This window comes from Gymnoscopelus microlampas (assembly GCF_963454915.1).
Source record: "Gymnoscopelus microlampas genome assembly, chromosome: 9".
In the NCBI taxonomy this organism is placed as follows: domain Eukaryota; kingdom Metazoa; phylum Chordata; class Actinopteri; order Myctophiformes; family Myctophidae; genus Gymnoscopelus; species Gymnoscopelus microlampas.
This window is the reverse complement of record NC_139946.1, coordinates 21,844,816-21,862,315: the sequence shown is the minus strand read 5'-3', so window position 1 is coordinate 21,862,315 and position 17,500 is coordinate 21,844,816. Positions and strand designations below refer to the sequence as shown.

The window sequence follows — 17,500 nt, the reverse complement described above, 5'->3', positions numbered from 1 at the left end:
TTTACTGTCGTAATTTTAAAGCACAAAGAGGGCTTTGTAAAAGTGCCTTTCAGATATCTTCTAAGGGAGGACTCAGTTAGTGTTTAGTACTAACCTTTCAAACGGCACATTGTGCGACAGCATTCATTTTTTTTCTCCTCAAATGCTCTGAAGTGATTCAGGGTGATTAAAGAGGAATTAAGTGTCTCTGTGCTCTCCAATAATACTCTCTCCCATATACGCTCTCTCCCGCTCGCTTGATTGAATTTTCCAGTGTGAGAGAAAATAGACAAGAGCAGGCTACACATATGATTGGATATACACTCAATTCTCTTTTTGTTTTTCTTGTTAAGTGAGATAAGATCAGACAAAACTTCATATATCCCTAGAGGGGGAAATTCTGTCATTTTGTGCCAGTAGCGGTATCAAGATAAATAAATAAAGGTAAATTAAATGAAGGTAAAATAAACAAAAGCTGAAAAGCTGCAGTCATTGATCGACTGTGCAAAAAAGGAAATCTACACAGGAATACCAGGTCAGTCTATATACAAAAGAAGTGTCAATGTGTCATATACACAGGAAGCACAGTATATGCAATTAGCAATTCGTTATTCTCTTCCTCCTCCCCTCTCCTGCTCCAGTTTGACTTTTTAACCAATATACAGCACTTAATAAAATCAATTCTTTCCTTTTATTTTAAATGTTTATGGGCGCTACCCTCAGCTCATGGGCGTCTATTCTCTGGGCGAACTCTAGGTGGCAGTAGTCGCCTGTGAGCCCCACACTGGCTCATAAGAGGTTTATTAAAGAATAATTAGAATGATGTATGAGACTGTCTGTCTCTATCCACATCCATTTTTCCCCCAACATGACTATTTCATGGAATAAGTATCAAATTAGGAACGTGCAGGCCTCGTATGTGGGGCAGTTGAAAACGCACCCCAACGTTTAGTCATTTATCATCAGGCACGCATGACAGTAGTGTGTGTGTGTGTGTGTGTGTGTGTGTGTGTGTGTGTGTGTGTGTGTGTGTGTGTGTGTGTGTGTGTGTGTGTGTGTGTGTGTGTGTGTGTGTGTGTGTGTGTGTGTGTGTGTGTGTGTGTGTGTGTGTGAGAGAGGGAGTATGTGAGAGAGATTGAGGGGGAGATGTATATTCCTACATTTTTGTGAGTGAGTGACTGGTGACTGGTGAGACTGTGTGTGTGCGTGCATGCATAAGTGTGTACGTGTGATTGAGGGTTAGGATGTATATTGCTTACACATTTTTGTGAGTGACTGAGCAAGGACCGAAAGGGGTGTGTGTGTGTGTGTGTGTGTGTGTGTGTGTGTGTGTGTGTGTGTGTGTGTGTGTGTGTGTGTGTGTGTGTGTGTGTGTGTGTGTGTGTGTGTGTGTGTGTGTGTGTGTGTGTGTGTCTTTCTCCTACACATGATGTAGGAGAAAGATATTCTTGTGTGTATGTGATTGACAGAGGTAGTGCTGAAGCTCTTATATGTGTGTTAGTGTGTGATGGAGAGGAAAGATGTAGACTTCAATCATGTTTGCAGGTGACTGAAGAGAGAGAGTGTGTGTGTGTGTGTGTGTGTGTGTGTGTGTGTGTGTGTGTGTGTGTGTGTGTGTGTGTGTGTGTGTGTGTGTGTGTGTGTGTGTGTGTGTGTAAATATATAATGCACACACACACACACACACACACACACACACACACACACACACACACACACACACACACACACACACACACACACACACACACACACACAGGTTTCCACTCGGGTGGAAACCTTGTAAGTCCAAAACCTTTTAAAATAGTCAAAATAGACGATCTACAAGCTCACAGCGCCTCGCATCGCAAGGCGTTGTGAGCTTGTAGATCTGCTGTTTTCACTACTTTTGTGCGACACTCTTGTATGATAAAGTAGGGCATTAATTTAAAAACATAAAAAGTTGAAACATGGAGATACAAGGTTTCTGCCCGTCAGCGATGATATATTACACTCACACACATACACACTAGTGTGCATGTTTTATAAAAGAACAATACACACACCAAAGTGTGTGAGGGTGCATGCACCCACGCACATCTGGATATGCCTGCCTCCGCTCTACCTTGAGTGTGCTTCTGAATATCATCTTGTGTGTATCATGTGACTATGAATGTGCCTGCGTTTGTGTCTGTCTGCCTGCCAGCCAGCCATCTAGGTGAGCTTGGCCAGTGGCTTATAGACCAGTAACTCTCAGGACCTTTACTGGCATCGCCACGGTCCCAGCTACAGTTTCCCCCAGAGTCAGACTGGAGCGCTAGAAATGCCACAAAAGGAACAAAACAGTGATTGATAAGACTGCTGAAACCTGAGAGCGACTTAACAGGGCAGCCAGCTGTCTGTCTTTCTGTCCCCCCCCCCTGTCCCCAGCTCTCACTCGGACCCCCCAACCCCCCCTTCTCTCTCTCTGTCTCTCGCTCTCTCTCTCACTCTGTCTCTCCCCCTCTACACCATTGTGTGGCAACAAACACACCATTCTGGTGGCGGTTGAACTACGCCGTTACCCTCAAGTGTGCGGGCGGAACGGGAGCCTTGTCAAAGCACTGGTTGTTTACACTCTGGCGAGGCATAATAAGGTGGGGTCCTCTTTCTGAACCGATTAATCAGCAGCAGCAGCCGTGCACTCGCCTTGACGAGCATTCACACGCAAAGACGCGAGCGCGCACAATGGCTGTTGATGTGGGGGGAAGCCGTTTGGTACAGAGGTAGAGAGCAGCTGATCGTTTGTAGACTGTTCATCTGCATATTAATATATTAGGTGCTATGAGAGGCACATCGGCGTACACAGCGCTCGGTACCCTACGCGATACAGCCAAGAGGTGTTGTTATGAAATTGGAATTCAGTGTTCAACCCCGGCTGCGAAATGCACCCATATTGTTGTTGTTTAGGCTGTTGTTTTTGTTGGCCTTGCACTGATTGATAGCAAACTGTGGGGAAGTAGACGTGTCCTAATGGTGTGCGCTGGGAGCCAAACACAGGCCCCTTACAACACCGTCTGTCGGTCGTGAAATCAGCAACTGTGCCCGCGCCCTCTGTTAATAATCAAGATCTGATAATCGACATCATTAGAGACAGACCTGCACTTCAAAGACAATTCAAACCAAATGGACAATTCATGGGAGGGCTATACAGAGTGGAAGAGAAGAAAAAAAAAAGGGCCCTGACCACGAGGCGCCATTGTTCCAAGTACCCACAGAAAATGCTGGCAGGTTATTTATGCGTCAGAGAAACACACATCCAGGTGTGAGGGAGAAAAACGAAAGAAGGGCTACTGTATAGACCCTTATGGGTCTGTTTGATACATTTTTTACACTCTCTGAGTTACAATGGACTAATGAACACTGAGGATTTTACTGTGTACAGTCTGTGCATCTTGCCTTGTGATCTCTACTTAACTGGATGAATAGATGAGAAGAAAAAAAACAGTGCTGGGAAAGATTACGTGGATGAAAATGTTTTCCTCTCTCTCTCTCTGTCTCGAACTCGTTCAGCGGTTTGATTGATATATTTGAGAGACATCAACGTGATGCTGGGCCCAGTCAAAGTAAAGAATAAAATAAAATAAAAAATAAAGAAGGAGTTTCTAATCTTTTCATCTGACATTTTTATTGAAAGCCTCTCAGAGCGGGACGAGGGCCCCTTTAAGACCCTGCCAGAGACACTTAAGGAAATCAGAGCGGGGGGTTTTCAGGAGGCTGCAGGGGTTCATTAAGAACAGACCGGTCCAACTTCCTCCACCAGACAGGAAAAGGAGAAGACAGAAAGAGAGAGAGAGAGAGAGAGAGAGAGAGAGAGAGAGAGAGAGAGAGAGAGAGGGGGGGGGGTGAGGTAGAGAGAGATCGGACATTTAGAGGTGAAGGAGACAGGTAGCAACCAGAGAGGGGGAAACCTGTGGGCAGACGAAGTCAGAGCGAGTGACCGCAGAAGACAAGACAGAGTGCAGAGGAGAGAGCGAAGGAGAAGGACAGAGAGACAGAGAGAGAGAGAAAGAGAGAGAGAGAGCAGAGAGCGAGTGCAGAAACAAGCGAGGGAGTGAGTGCTAACGAGTCACGGACAGAGGATGTGAATGTGAGTGAGTGACCTGAGACAGACGGACAGAACCGAGAGAGAGAGGAGAGGAACCAGGAAGAGAAGTGGGAGTGACATAGGCAGAGAGAGAGAGAGAGAGAGAGAGAGAGAGAGAAATAAATGATTTTAAGACGAAGAGAGAGAGGCGAGCACCATGGTGCGAGTCCACACAGTGACAGCTTGACACCACAAATCATAATGAGAAATGAGACAAGCAATGAGTGAACCCGATGCAAAGATCACTGGCAAATCCAACTGGTACCTATAGGTTTATACAACACTAGAGCCATACTCTTTTCATTGTGGCTGTCATATCACAGGGAGTCCTCTAAATGAAACCAGACCCCCCTCTCTGTCTCGTTTTCTTTTGTAGTGTTCATTTCTCTTCTTCTTCTTCTTCTTTTCCTTAGGTAAGTAGTGTAGGTGGCAGTGTAGTTCCAGTCTCCCCAGCACACAGAGAAATGTATTGTACGTTTCATTCATTCCATTCTAGTGAAAGAGCTGCAAAGGCTCTCTGTTTCCTCGTTCGCTTTCCCCCCCTTTTTTCCCCACAAGACATCCATCACACACACACACACACACACACACACACACACACACACACACACACACACACACACACACACACACACACACACATAAACGGTTGCTGTGTGGAAAAACATTTAAACAAAAAAATACATAAACCACATACAAATTCACAGTCACAGGCTTGCGCATTCTGATAAACGGTTGCTTTGTAGGAAAAAGGAAAGAAACACACACACACACACACACACGCACACACACGCACGCGCACGCGCACACGCACACACACACACACACACACACACACACACACACACACACACACACACACACACACACACACACACACACACACACACACACACACACACACACTTCTTCTATCGTAGCTTTAGAAGTAGACAAGCAGGCTATTATAGACAGCTACATCAGGGGTCGGGTTATCATGAGCCGGTTGTGATGTAAATATTACCTTACAGCTGCGGGCCTCAGCCCGCCACACACCAGTAAGCACCTTTGTGTTCGGATTAGCAACGGCTAGCTGCCGACGAGGGCAGAGAAAACGAGAGAGAGGAGCTTTCGGAGAGAGGAAGCAAGTCCCAAGGAAATTTTGCACATCTCTCTTTTCCCTCTTGAAGGAGCTTGGCGGCCACCGTAAGGCCCGACCGTTTCGATTCGCCCGACGTCACGCGGCAAGCCTCTTCCTCTGATTGGCTCCCTTTCGGCATTCCGTGACCTATGACTGGGCTCCCGATTGGCAGACAGGATGGTTTTGTCGGTCTTGCAGCAAAACGCCTTATTGGCCCGGTGGTGCTTTGTGACTTAGTATGTGACTGACTGATTGGCTGTTGCACCACTTTAATGAGTTGCACTGTATCCAGCTGCTGGAGGAATAGTGCCGTTGACACAAATACACTCACTGTGCTGCGGATTAAGGCTTCCACAGGAAATAAGATTGGAGCCCAGAGATTCCGTATATGTTGGATATCTCTTTCAACATTTACACTGGAGGTTATTGAATTATTCATGTGTGTGTGTGTGTGTGTGTGTGTGTGTGTGTGTGTGTGTGTGTGTGTGTGTGTGTGTGTGTGTGTGTGTGTGTGTGTGTGTGTGTGTGTGTGTGTGTGTGTGTGGGGGGGGGGGGGGGGGGGGTGGGGGGGTGGGGGTGCCAACGCTGCCAACATGCACCCTACAAACCTATTAAAGCTGCTACCAAGCTAATTACTATGGCAGAAGCTAGGTATTTTCCATTGTCTCCAACCTGAAAAGGGAAACGGCTTGTTCGAGTGTTCTGTGTAAGACTCTGTGGGTTGGGGGATGGAGCGGGTGGGGGGGTGGGGGCTGCGTTTATCTCAGTGCTCAAGGAGCACAACCCGACCCAAGGCTTTAAAAAGACCTAACATGGCACCGTCATTTCGACTTGCCTTTTAGGCAGAACGCAATTCAATTAGGTACCTCGGCCCTCCTCTCTCTCTCTCTCTCTCTTCGGTTCTTCTCCTCCTCCTCCACCTCCTCCTGAGCCTCCCCTCTCCTCTCCATTCGCTGGTCCTTTTGTTGGCTCACACAATCTACTTTACCACCTGGGGAGAAAGAGAGAGACGGAGCACAACAAAGGATAAAAAGGGAGAATTGATTTTGTCACGTCTGGTGTAATAATTGATATCTGAACCCCTTCCACCGATGTTGGAAATCGTTCTGTTGAAGAAAGGACGAAGGCTCTTGGTTTTTATTCCCTGGGTTCCGCTGGACATTGTGCTTCGAATCACAGGTGGCTGTCTAAGCCCCCCCCCTCAGCTCTGTTCACAGAGCAGGTGGGAACTGACTGTATACAGTGGCATTGAAGCTGTGATAATGCCGTGATCGTCACAAAGAGATAAGCACAGTGGGCTGGCACACACCCTGTGTGCTGGTGCCGCACAGGGTGTCCAAAGTGCCGAGGCAGGGGTCAGAAGTAAGTTAGAGAGTTCTACACCCCCCCGCTGTGTTTGACTTAGATGGACAGGGTCAGTTCTCTGGTGACACACTCGCACACAAACTATATGCACATATGGAGTATGCCCTCGTACATGCGGGCACACAAGCATATGCACATGTTCGCCAGACAGTATTTATGCCCTGGCAAAGGCTAAGTGTCTTGAGCTGTCGTTCAATGGGGAAACAAAACACTCACTCTGCACCTCCTCCTCCCTCCTATCTCTATCATCTTTATTGAAAAACATCTCTCCTCTTTTTTTCTTCTCGGTTTCCCCTTGTGTCTGACCTACATCTGCCCTTCAAATTGTACAGGACTTCTTTGTTGTTACTCTCTGCTCTCGTCTCTGGCAGATCAATCGAGCTCCAAGCTTTGGGACTGATCAGAAGATAGATTACGACGTGAAGAAGGGAGTGCTTCTCAACGCCCTCAAACTGCTCAACATTAGGTAACGAACACGCACGCACGCACGCACGCACGCACGCACGCACGCACGCACACAAACAGACATACACAGAAGCATACCTATACATAATACATATGTGTACATGCTCACACAGATGGGAATTTCCCCCAGAGGCCCATTACGTTTCAAGTGAAGAGCCAGTCCAAAAGTTGCGTCCAAACTTTAATTTTTTACAACGTTCTAAATGTTTAAAGGTGTCAGGTCGATCGATATCAGTCGCATCTCAAACTCCTGGCTTTTTGTAATCTTTTTTTATTTTAATGCGTATTTATTTATTCGTTTTAAAATTTAGCAACCCTGAAAACTTGGCTATTTCTTTCATACATTCATGTATGTATGCAGCTTGTGTTCAGCCATTCTTGTCTTAGTTCTCAGACCGATGTCAGTGGAGATGCCTGGGCGTTTGTTTACCAGGCTTGGGCTGTGGACAAAAACCCGCCGTCCTTGTAAACGTGTGAGCTAGCTTTGCTGCGGGGGTTGTTCAGCATTGAAAAGGCCAAGATACAAAGCTCAGCCTCTCCATTGTGCTCTTTGTGCAGACTTCACTCGGGCATGCCGAGAGCATGCGCGCGAATGTGTGTGTGTGTGTGTGTGTGTGTGTGTGTGTGTGTGTGTGTGTGTGTGTGTGTGTGTGTTTTAAATTTGAGATTTTTTTTGGGGGGGGGGAGCTTATGCTATCTTTTCTGCTTGCATGTTTGATGCTTGCATTGTTTGGTGAATGTGATCTGTGTATTTGTCATTCTTAATATCGTCCAGTACATGTATGTGGAATGTGTTTGCATCTGTTTATTTTGTGTATTGAGTTGTGTATTGAGTTTATGTTTGATGCTTGTGTGTGTGTGTGTGTGTGTGTGTGTGTGTGTGTGTGTGTGTGTGTGTGTGTGTGTGTGTGTGTGTGTGTGTGTGTGTGTGTGTGTGTGTGTGTGTGTGTGTGTGTGTGTGTGTGTGTTTACACATGTATTATTTACTGTATATAGACTTGTAAGTACAGTGTTTGTGTATGAGTTTGTGGGCATTTGTGCATGCTTGTGTGTGTGCACGCTGTGCTGTCCCCACTGGCTACAGTGAGTCTGTTCACTGATTGATCATCTTAGACCCGACCTCTGGCCTCTTTCTCGCCACCACTCCATTTCTACTCTCTCACCCTTTCCCTGTGCCTGTCCTCTCTCCCTTCTAAATATAGCCACTTTGTTGCTAATGACACACACACACACACACACGCACGCACGCACGCACACACACACACACACACACACACACACACACACACACACACATAATCAGAATCAAATGCATGCGCCGCTATTGAGTTAGTTCATGGTCTATCTATGCAAAGGACTCAGTCAAAGTCCCGCCTGGCTTCGTTCAGTGCAAACATTGGAATGATTTGTTTAGCCGCTAATGTTTGCTGTTGTTCCCAGAGATTAAAAGGGAAGATTTGATTCTTCCATCCTGGCAAATAAATCTTACGCTCACACCCCGTCACTTGAAACAGTGACGGGTGAGTTCTTTCCACTGGACAAACTGCCTATGTTCGTAGTGGACTGAATGAGGGTTTTGTTCTACCTCACTCGCTTTCTCCATATATAGTAATGGGTTTTGCTTTCCTAAAGGGAGGGGCTGGTGGTGCGGGGGGGGGGGGGTGTAGGCTCAGCGGCGCTTTGAACACAAACTGTATCACCGGGGGATCAATTCCGACCCGTACGGCTATGGACATTGACAAACCTCGGTCCCCCAACAGCACTCAATATCCAATTTAAAGGGCCAGCGATTGGCTCAAATGAATTGCTCCTTCTCCAGACCGCGACGGCCGGCTCGTTCCAAATTAGACAGACTAGTCCCATTAATCTCAAGCCTTGTGCGTTTTTGTTGTTGTGCGTTTGTGTGTTTTGACTGTATCTCTATCTCCGTGTCGCTGGGTGTTTTGTGTGTGTGTGTGTGTGTGTGTGTGTGTGTGTGTGTGTGTGTGTGTGTGTGTGGGGGGGGGTTCAGGGCCAGCGATAAGAAGCGTAACCTGGCTCAGCAGAAGGCGGAGGCTCAGAGACGGCTCTATGGACACGGCTCCATGAAGAAGCTGTCCGCCGCCTCCTCAGACAAGGACAAACAGCGACACACACTGGAACGGAGGAGAGAAGAACTGGTACGCCACAAGAAATACAAATAAATACATAAATGATAATACAAATAATACAGATAAATATTGCTGTCGTCGGACAGAAATCTTGTATCTCCATATTTCAACTTTGTATGTTTTTTGGTCAATTAATGCCCTATTCTATACTTTGCTGTATAATGGAGTCATGCAAAAGTAACTAAGAAAAACTAAGAAACTAAGAAAAAATCTAACATTTTGGTGGGTGAAAATGTATAATGCTATGCCCAAAAAAGTATTAACTAGAGCTTGTGACTAAATAACTACTTTGGATCCATTAGAACACAGGTTATTTTTCCATTTCCCGAAAATTCACGTTTGTGTGACACTCTTGCATGATGAAGTAGGGCATTAATTTAGGAAAAAACGTAAAAAAGTTGAAATATGGAGATACAAGGTTTTTGCCCGACGGCAACGATATGAAAAAGTATTACTGATTAAATTCTGCCACTCCAAGACTTTTCCAGAGGGATTCTGATTGGCAAACCTCCACTGATAATCTCACATACATGTCTACTCGTCAGTATTCTGCCGCTCCAACATAGAGCACATGACACCACACATGTCAGTGTGGAGGGTGCTCATCAGAGATCAACATGATCTTTAGTTTTGTAAAAAAAAAAGAAAACAGCCAAATATCAAATCTCCAACTCTCCCAGGCGCTGTTCTTACTGAAACATCTATATTTTATAGAGTAATGCATCGCAACGAGGTAAACAACAAAACAAACAATACACCAGCGTGCTGTTGCACAGACAAGCCTACCCCTGGGTGGAAACGACAAAAGCTGAGAAACAGAAAGGAAAACAAAATGAAATAGTGACAGTCATAAAGCTGTTTTCCGCTGTTTTCTTATCCTGTGTCAAATGAGTGAAAGTTTTCTGAAACAAGCACATGGTTTCACTAGTTGGGAGCTTCCTACATCGTGGGGGGTGGGTCGGGGGGGGGGGAATGCTAGCGCCTCCCACCACCTTCCTTGATTAGTTTTTTGATCAATCTGACAGTAATCAGCAGGGAAGGTAGGGATGGATGGTGCCAAGGTGCTATTCTTTTAAAATATTGTCTTTGTTTCATATAGTTTCATTCAAGACTGGAGAGTACAGAGAGACAGAAAGTGAGGGGCAGATGGGGAGGTGCATGACATGCAACCCGGGTCTTCAAACGAGAATGTTGCAATTAGATGCAACATGTTATATCGATGCACCCACCAGTTAGCCAGTGGGGCACAGCAGATGTGGCTCCCAACTGCTGTTGAGGATTTGGATTGGAAGTCGGCAGGGGTGAGGTTTGCCGCAGGCACGTCCCGCTTAGCCTTTAACGTCATACATCAGCGGCCGGCAAAGACACACGCACACGCGCGCATGGGCACGCGCGCGCGCACACACACACAAATACACACACAAATACACATCACTGATTTTTGGCAAAAGGACCAGCTCCATAATGATACATTTTCTCATTTCATGAAATCTGAATGGAACTATAGGAGGAAAATAAATATTTTACTCATACCCTCATTTTCTCATTCTAATTGAAGATACACCTGTCTTCATCCCATCCATCTTGAGTGGGATGGAGGGATTCAGAGGTGGAGTTGGAGGGTAACTTTCAGCTAAAAGGTTTTCTTCCCCTCTCGTCCTTTTTTGTTTTTCTTTGTACCCTCTCCTTCCCCCGATTCTAGAAAGAGCGACTGGCGCAGGTCCGCAAGCAGATCTCCAGGGATGAGCATGAAAAGCGACATCTGGGGAACTACAGGTAAGGAAGAGGAGTGAGCGGGTTGGGGCGCTCCCACCGGGAACCTCCCTCTCTATCCCCCCAATCCCCTAACCCACCACTGCTGGCTTTGCTTACATTTACGGGGTCATCCGCAGTTCGCAGGGCTCTCGGGTGGATAAATAATGCTGCCGCAGAGAAAGAGGGGAAAGCAGAATGCCTGAAGTTTTGAGAAGGCAAGGCAGAATAGCTGAAAGTGAGAGTTACAGGAGAGAGAGAGAGAGAGAGAGAGAAAATAGACAGGAAGAGAGATCGCAAACAGGAAGAGAGAGAGTGGAACGGGAAGAGAGAGCTTGCGACAGCAAGAGAGATTGTGACAGTAAAGAGATTGCGACGGGAAGATAGAGATCTGAACAGCTAAACAGAGATTGTGACAGGAAGAGAGAGATTGTGACAGAGAGAGATAACAGAGACACTAAGTTCACTGTGGCAAGGTTTCTCAATGTGCAAAACATTGTTACCTTTTTGTTGGCCAATCAGAAGTACTGTCTCTTCCCTCTTCCAATTTCTCTCACTCTAGTAAGTACTTCAGAAGCAAGGACCTGTTGGTGGCGGGCATGGGGTTTTAATAGTCACCTCATCGACTGAGCTAACGGCCTTGGAGCATGCCTCTGCAACTCTTGCCCCTGATTCGCCACCCGTCCTTGGTTCATTGTTAATTTCCCCTCGCTCCCTGAGTCATTCTCTTGATTTCTCCATACACCCCTACTTAAAGCTGCAATACACTGCTTATGCCCGTACCAAGGCCACAGAGGGAAAATACGATAACAAGCTGTTGTGTTTCAAAACAAGCTCCCCCTCCCCTGCGTGTGTCCCTCACACATTCTTATCCGTTTCTCCATCCGTCTTTTGACTCTCTCCCACACACTATTAGTCAACACCACACATACCACACATCTCTAAGTACCCATTCTCATTCTCTATACTTTCCTGCCTCGCATTCTCAATCTGTCTTTTACACGTACATACTTGCACACATGTACACAAATGCACAGAATGCACACTATTGCCCTTTTGGGTTAACTACTCATTCCCTGCTCTCTCTTTCTCTCTCTCTCTCTCACTTCACCTATAGTGTTAATTTTGACACAAATCTTGATGTCGTTTTAGTTGTAGTCTTTTGAATAAAATGCCATTTAGTTTTTGTCATATTTTAGACATCTGAAATACTTTAGTTTGTAGTCTAATTTTAGATGACTAAATGTCATAAGATTTTTTGTCAACTAAATCTACAGTTGATGGCCTCACAATAACTGATTTATGCTTAGCTGCGTGCCGAAAATAGCTAGCTGTCGATCAGCTATTTTCGGACGGCGACACCCACGCGCAACCAAGCATAAAATTACAGTCTTAGTTCTACTGGATCTCTCCTCCACTAGTCCCTCCCTAACATTTTAGTCTAGTTTTTATTTGTTGAAGAAATTGTCAGTATATTTAGTCATACACTAGTTCTAGTCATCATAGCATATTTTTTTCGGTTCAAGTTTTATTAGAAAACATCATTGCATAAGAGTATGAATTATGATGTTTCTTACAATTCAAGAGGACCGCTCTATTAAAAAACAAAAACAAATCATCAATCATCAAAACACATCAAATAATAAAATAAGTTTCTGTCATAGTTTTAGTCGATGAGATTAACTCTGGCTTCACCAGCTTCTCTGTCACTTAAGTGACCTCTTGACTTGTCCCTTGACTGTCGGAAGTTGAATCTAGAGCACAACGTGAAGTGCTGTCACTTCCTTCCCCTTCCTCTCTGAAAGTTAGCCAGACAGTCTCCAGCAGTGGTGGAAAAAGTACTCAAACATTTACTTAAGTAACAGTATCAATACTGCAATGTAGAAGTAGCCTACTCTGTTGCAAGGAAAAGTCCGAAATTAAAAGTTGACTTCAGTAAAAGTACCTAAGTATTGGTATCAAAATGTACTTAAAGTACCAAAAGTAAAAGTACTAAAATGTTTGAAAATAGCAGATCTATAAGCTCACATCGGCTGCAAAGTAACTAGTAACTCAAGTTTTAAAATAATTGTAGTGGAGTAAAAGTACGATATTTGCCTCTGAGATCTAGTGGAGTAGAAGTAAAAGTACTGATAATTGAAAATACTCCAGTAAAATAAAAGTACCTCAAAATTGTACCTAAGTTCAGTACTTGAGTAAATGTACTTAGTTACTTTACACCACTGGTCTTCAGACAGGCCAGGGTGCGTCTGGGGCACAACCAATAAAGACCACTCAGAATTCAAACGCCGGCTTCTGATTAGCAAGCCACTCCTCATTAGAAGAGTTCCCTTAATAAACGCATTACCCAGCCATTAGGTGAAAATGTGACCTACAAAGACGCCGAAACAACAAGCACCCAGAGGTCAGAGCCTTGTTGTTTCCCTACCATTTAATACATGTCTGTCAAACCATTATAGAGAGTGACGTGTTAAAATGCCAAGTGTATTTGTGCGAGCGCGTGCGCTTGTGTGTGCATGTGCATTTGTTAGAGCAGTGGTTCTCAACCTGTGGGTCTCAACCTGTGGGGGGGTGGGGTCACATGATTGGGGGGGGGGGATCCCTACTCCCCACTCCCCAGATGACAGTAAAGTGACAATTTAAGGACTTTTAAGACCCTTTTAATACAAAAAAAGAAAAATAAATGTAATGAAAAAAGGCCATTACTGCATCAAAAGTAGTCAAAAAATACTATGAAAACTGGTCAAACATTGGCCAAATTGTCAAATAATATAAGAAAGAGGCAATTTAAAAAAAGAATAGCAGATCTACAAGCTCACAATGCCTCTTGTAGATCGGCTATTTTCACAATATTTATCTTATCTGTGGAACCAAGTCAAACTAAATGTAATGCCTCAACTCCTACAATTCCAAGTGTTGTCAGGGTGGGGGGGTCCGCAGTTCAAATATGATTATTTTGGGGGGTCGTGGTCTGAAAAGGTTGAGAACCAGCGTGTTAGAGGATGTGAGTTTTAAGCTGATACTTGGGAGTTTAGATCTTAGGTCACATTTACACCTTGGCTTAAAATGTGATCTGTATCTGGATATCTTATCCATATAATGAACGCTCTGATCTCACCCTCACGTTTACACCCAGCGAACTTTGACTCACAATGTGAGCAGGCCATCTCCAGTCCAGACGTGATCAGGCAGATCTGATCACATTCGGATTTCAATGTTTAATGCATTCACGTTTTTCCTTATCCAGATTAAGATATCCAGGTCACATTTTAATGCAAGGTGTAAATGGGGTTTCAGCACTCTACTGGCTGGAAAACGTGGGATGAAAATGTGCAGGTACAGTAGATGAAACACTTGTGGTGTGTGGGTTTGTGATTCAATGACCAAATGTTCAAAAAGCAGAGATGCAGTGCCAGGCCACAAGCAGTCACTGCTTCCTATTGAACAGCTGATCTTTCACTTTTGACAAAGTGAATAAACCACGTACTACATTTTAAAGGACTTGCTGGTCTGTCCCCACCTTTCATCTTAACATTTTACATTCAGTATTCCCCGATTTGGAGGGAGACCTTTTCCAGAATTCTCAGAGCATATCTTGGAGAAAAAAGTATTTGGAACACATGCTGTACCTTAAAAAAATAAGAGAAAAAAGCATGGCATCAGTACAGAAAGGGGGCCGGGGGAAAGAACTGGAATGATTTTGCAGTTCTCTTCAGTATTGTTTGTGTTTTTTATTCAGACAGTCCAACATGTAATGTTCAAGTACATTAAGGAAAGTTCACTGAGTTATAGTACAGTTATTTTTTTATACATACAGTATGAAGTAGTGCGAAATATCTGTGTTCTTTCCCTGTTGAAGGGGATCTTCTCAACAATATACTGAATAAAATACATGTATCCAGAATAATAACTGTAAAATGTTGAAAACAGCAGACTTTGTGTGATGAAGACACATTTGCATAATATTACACTGCCTGCCCTGACTACAATCTCATGCTAATGTTTCATTTATACTTGTGCCGCTTGTGTCTTGTGCCAAAAATAGACAATCTACAAGTTCATAGCGTGTTGCATGGCTATTATTGGCACGTGACCCTGTTGCACAACAAAGTATAAATCAGGTTTATAACAAGTTAGGAGTGCACGACCAAATGGAACACTGAAAACGATAGAGTTTTGTGAATTATCTACATATCTACCAGCTGTGCCGCAAGCAAAACAGCGCCCTGAAATGTCCTACAAAGGTAGACTTCACATCCAGCTTTTATGTATGTTTTTAAAAAGGAGGCTGAACCTTGAAATAGACTTTTTAACTCCAGCAGCCATCTATTAACACCATATTTGGAGTGTGGCTCCATCCTAACATCTGTGCAGATGCCAGAGGTACCGCACCACTTTATTTTCCTTCTGCGCTGGTCATTGTTTTAATTCGATGGCTGGCGCGATGACTCTGCGGCTAGTTTGCAGATGTATGGGTGAGATAACCAAGCGGACGTTTATGCGTTTTTCTAATCCCCGCTGGCTGAAGATAAACACTGGACACTGTCGGTCTAGACTTGGAGGGCATAGAAAGACGGAGGGAAAGACGGACAGCAGTACGGTGAAACATGTGGCCAGGGGCTTTTTGCTAAAGTCTCTACACACAGCCAACATTGTTTAATTAAAGTCTTACAGGTCAATTTTTCCACTCTGAGTTAGATAACCACTCCGAATTTTGCTCTGCAGAACTGAACGCTTCCCCTTCTCCCTATTAACCCTGTCCCTCTTTCCCCTTTCTCTGTTTCTCTGACTCTCTCCCCTTCCCTTTCTCTATCGTCTCTCTGCGCCTCACACTACTCTCCTCGTCTCTCTCTTTCCCTCCTCGTTCTGTCGCTTCTCTCCTCTATACGACCACCTGCCCTTCATCTCCCCTCCCATTCTCTTCCTTCTCACCTTTGACAAAACTCCATTCCTCCTCCTCCTCCCTCTCCTCCATGACTCCCCTCACTTCTGTTTTTTTCTCTCCACTCTTCTGTCATTGTTACACCTCCAATCTTTCTCTATTTCCTATCTCCCTCGCTCTTCCTCGCCCGCTCTCCTTTTCTCCTCGGTCAATATCATCCGTCTCTCTCCTCCTTTGTATTTCCACTTCTCCCTCATTCTTTTGCTGACCACCCCTCCTCTCCTCCTTTCTCTATTCTTCCAACTCCACCTCTCGTCTCCCTCCCTCTTATCTCTCTCCCACCTCTCTATCACTCTTTACCGCTCTTTCTCTCCCACTTTCATATCTGTCTGTCTCTCCCCTTTTCTGTCTCTCTGACTCCCTCTCTCATCTCTCTCTCTCCATCTTTGTCTCCTCTCTCTCTCTTGCCCTCCCTCTCTATCCCTCTCTCTCTAGACGTATTTACCCTCCAGATGACAAGCTTCTTTTGGAGAAGTATGAGAGTCTGCTGTCTGCTGCCTTTCAGACCTTCCTCGCTGGGCGAGCCGCCTCACTTCAAAAGGAAATGAATAATCCTCTGAAACGAATGAAGGCACGTACCTGAGACCAGCTCCACGCACGCACGCACGCATGCACGCACGCACGCACGCACGCACACAATATAGTTACATAAGCACCTACAGTATATAGACTCACAGATACGTGTGCACAAAAACACACGCATGCATAATAACCAGATTATCTGCAAGCACGCACCACATGAACCTGATGTACAACCACAGAATGTAAGTTACAAACACAGATACACACAACGCGCACATCATAAACAGACACCTGCAGACAAGCATTTTGTGTGCATGTGTGCACACACACCTAATTTATATTATGTCCTCAAGACAGGAAAGAGGGGCACGCAAGTATAATTCAGAGTGCGTCTCCTCCTTAACATGTTAGGATGCCTTTCTGTTTTTGACAGAATGTCCATACACCCCCCCTGCTCTCTCTCTCACCCTCACTCCAAAAGTACTTCTCGTGTTGTGAACATCTGGTTTGAAAAGAAAGCTAAATCCCACACAACCACATTTTTGTTTCTGTCTGCCTTAAGCAACTTCCTCTTAATCTTCGCCTCAACTTCTTTCTACCTCTCTCTTTCACGCTTTCTCTTTTTTTTCTCTTCTCTCACAAGTTTGTGGCTCTGTGGATGTAACTCGCCAGTTCTGCTTGCTTTTATTTCATAAAGAGGCTTTTCAGAGTTGATGAGTTACCTTGCACACTTCCTAACCCGCTTTGCCATGGGTGAATTTTTTATACAACTTGCAGCAACGCGTCATGTGCACTGATTTGAACATGCACGCACGCACACGCACACACACACACAAACACACACACACACACACACACACACAGATTTGTGGCCATACTTTGAGATTATGTGCACGTTTGTACAGGGAATTGTATGCACATAAATGATGAGGGCTCTCCGGTACCAGGGAGATACGCAGCTAGCTAACTTTGAAGGTAAAAGTAGAGCCACTGAGACAAAGAGAAGTGGATTTCCATTCTCCGCAGTGCTTCAGGAGACAAGGGCAGAAGACGGACATGGATGGACTTTGTTTTAATATTGATTCCCTCACAGTTTTTGT

At 44.9% G+C, this 17,500-nt stretch overlaps 1 protein-coding gene across 1 annotated transcript in view; it reads left to right on the top strand.

Moving 5' to 3' along the window:
• Nucleotides 1-17,500, top strand: part of ttll7 (tubulin tyrosine ligase-like family, member 7) — a 93,344-nt gene that overhangs the window by 33,563 nt on the left and 42,281 nt on the right. Inside the window, exons 9-12 of the mRNA XM_084067858.1 lie at nucleotides 6,941-7,035; nucleotides 9,046-9,193; nucleotides 10,887-10,960; nucleotides 16,314-16,449. Coding sequence (XP_083923984.1) covers nucleotides 6,941-7,035; nucleotides 9,046-9,193; nucleotides 10,887-10,960; nucleotides 16,314-16,449 — 453 coding nt within the window. The remainder of the gene's footprint in view (nucleotides 1-6,940; nucleotides 7,036-9,045; nucleotides 9,194-10,886; nucleotides 10,961-16,313; nucleotides 16,450-17,500) is intronic.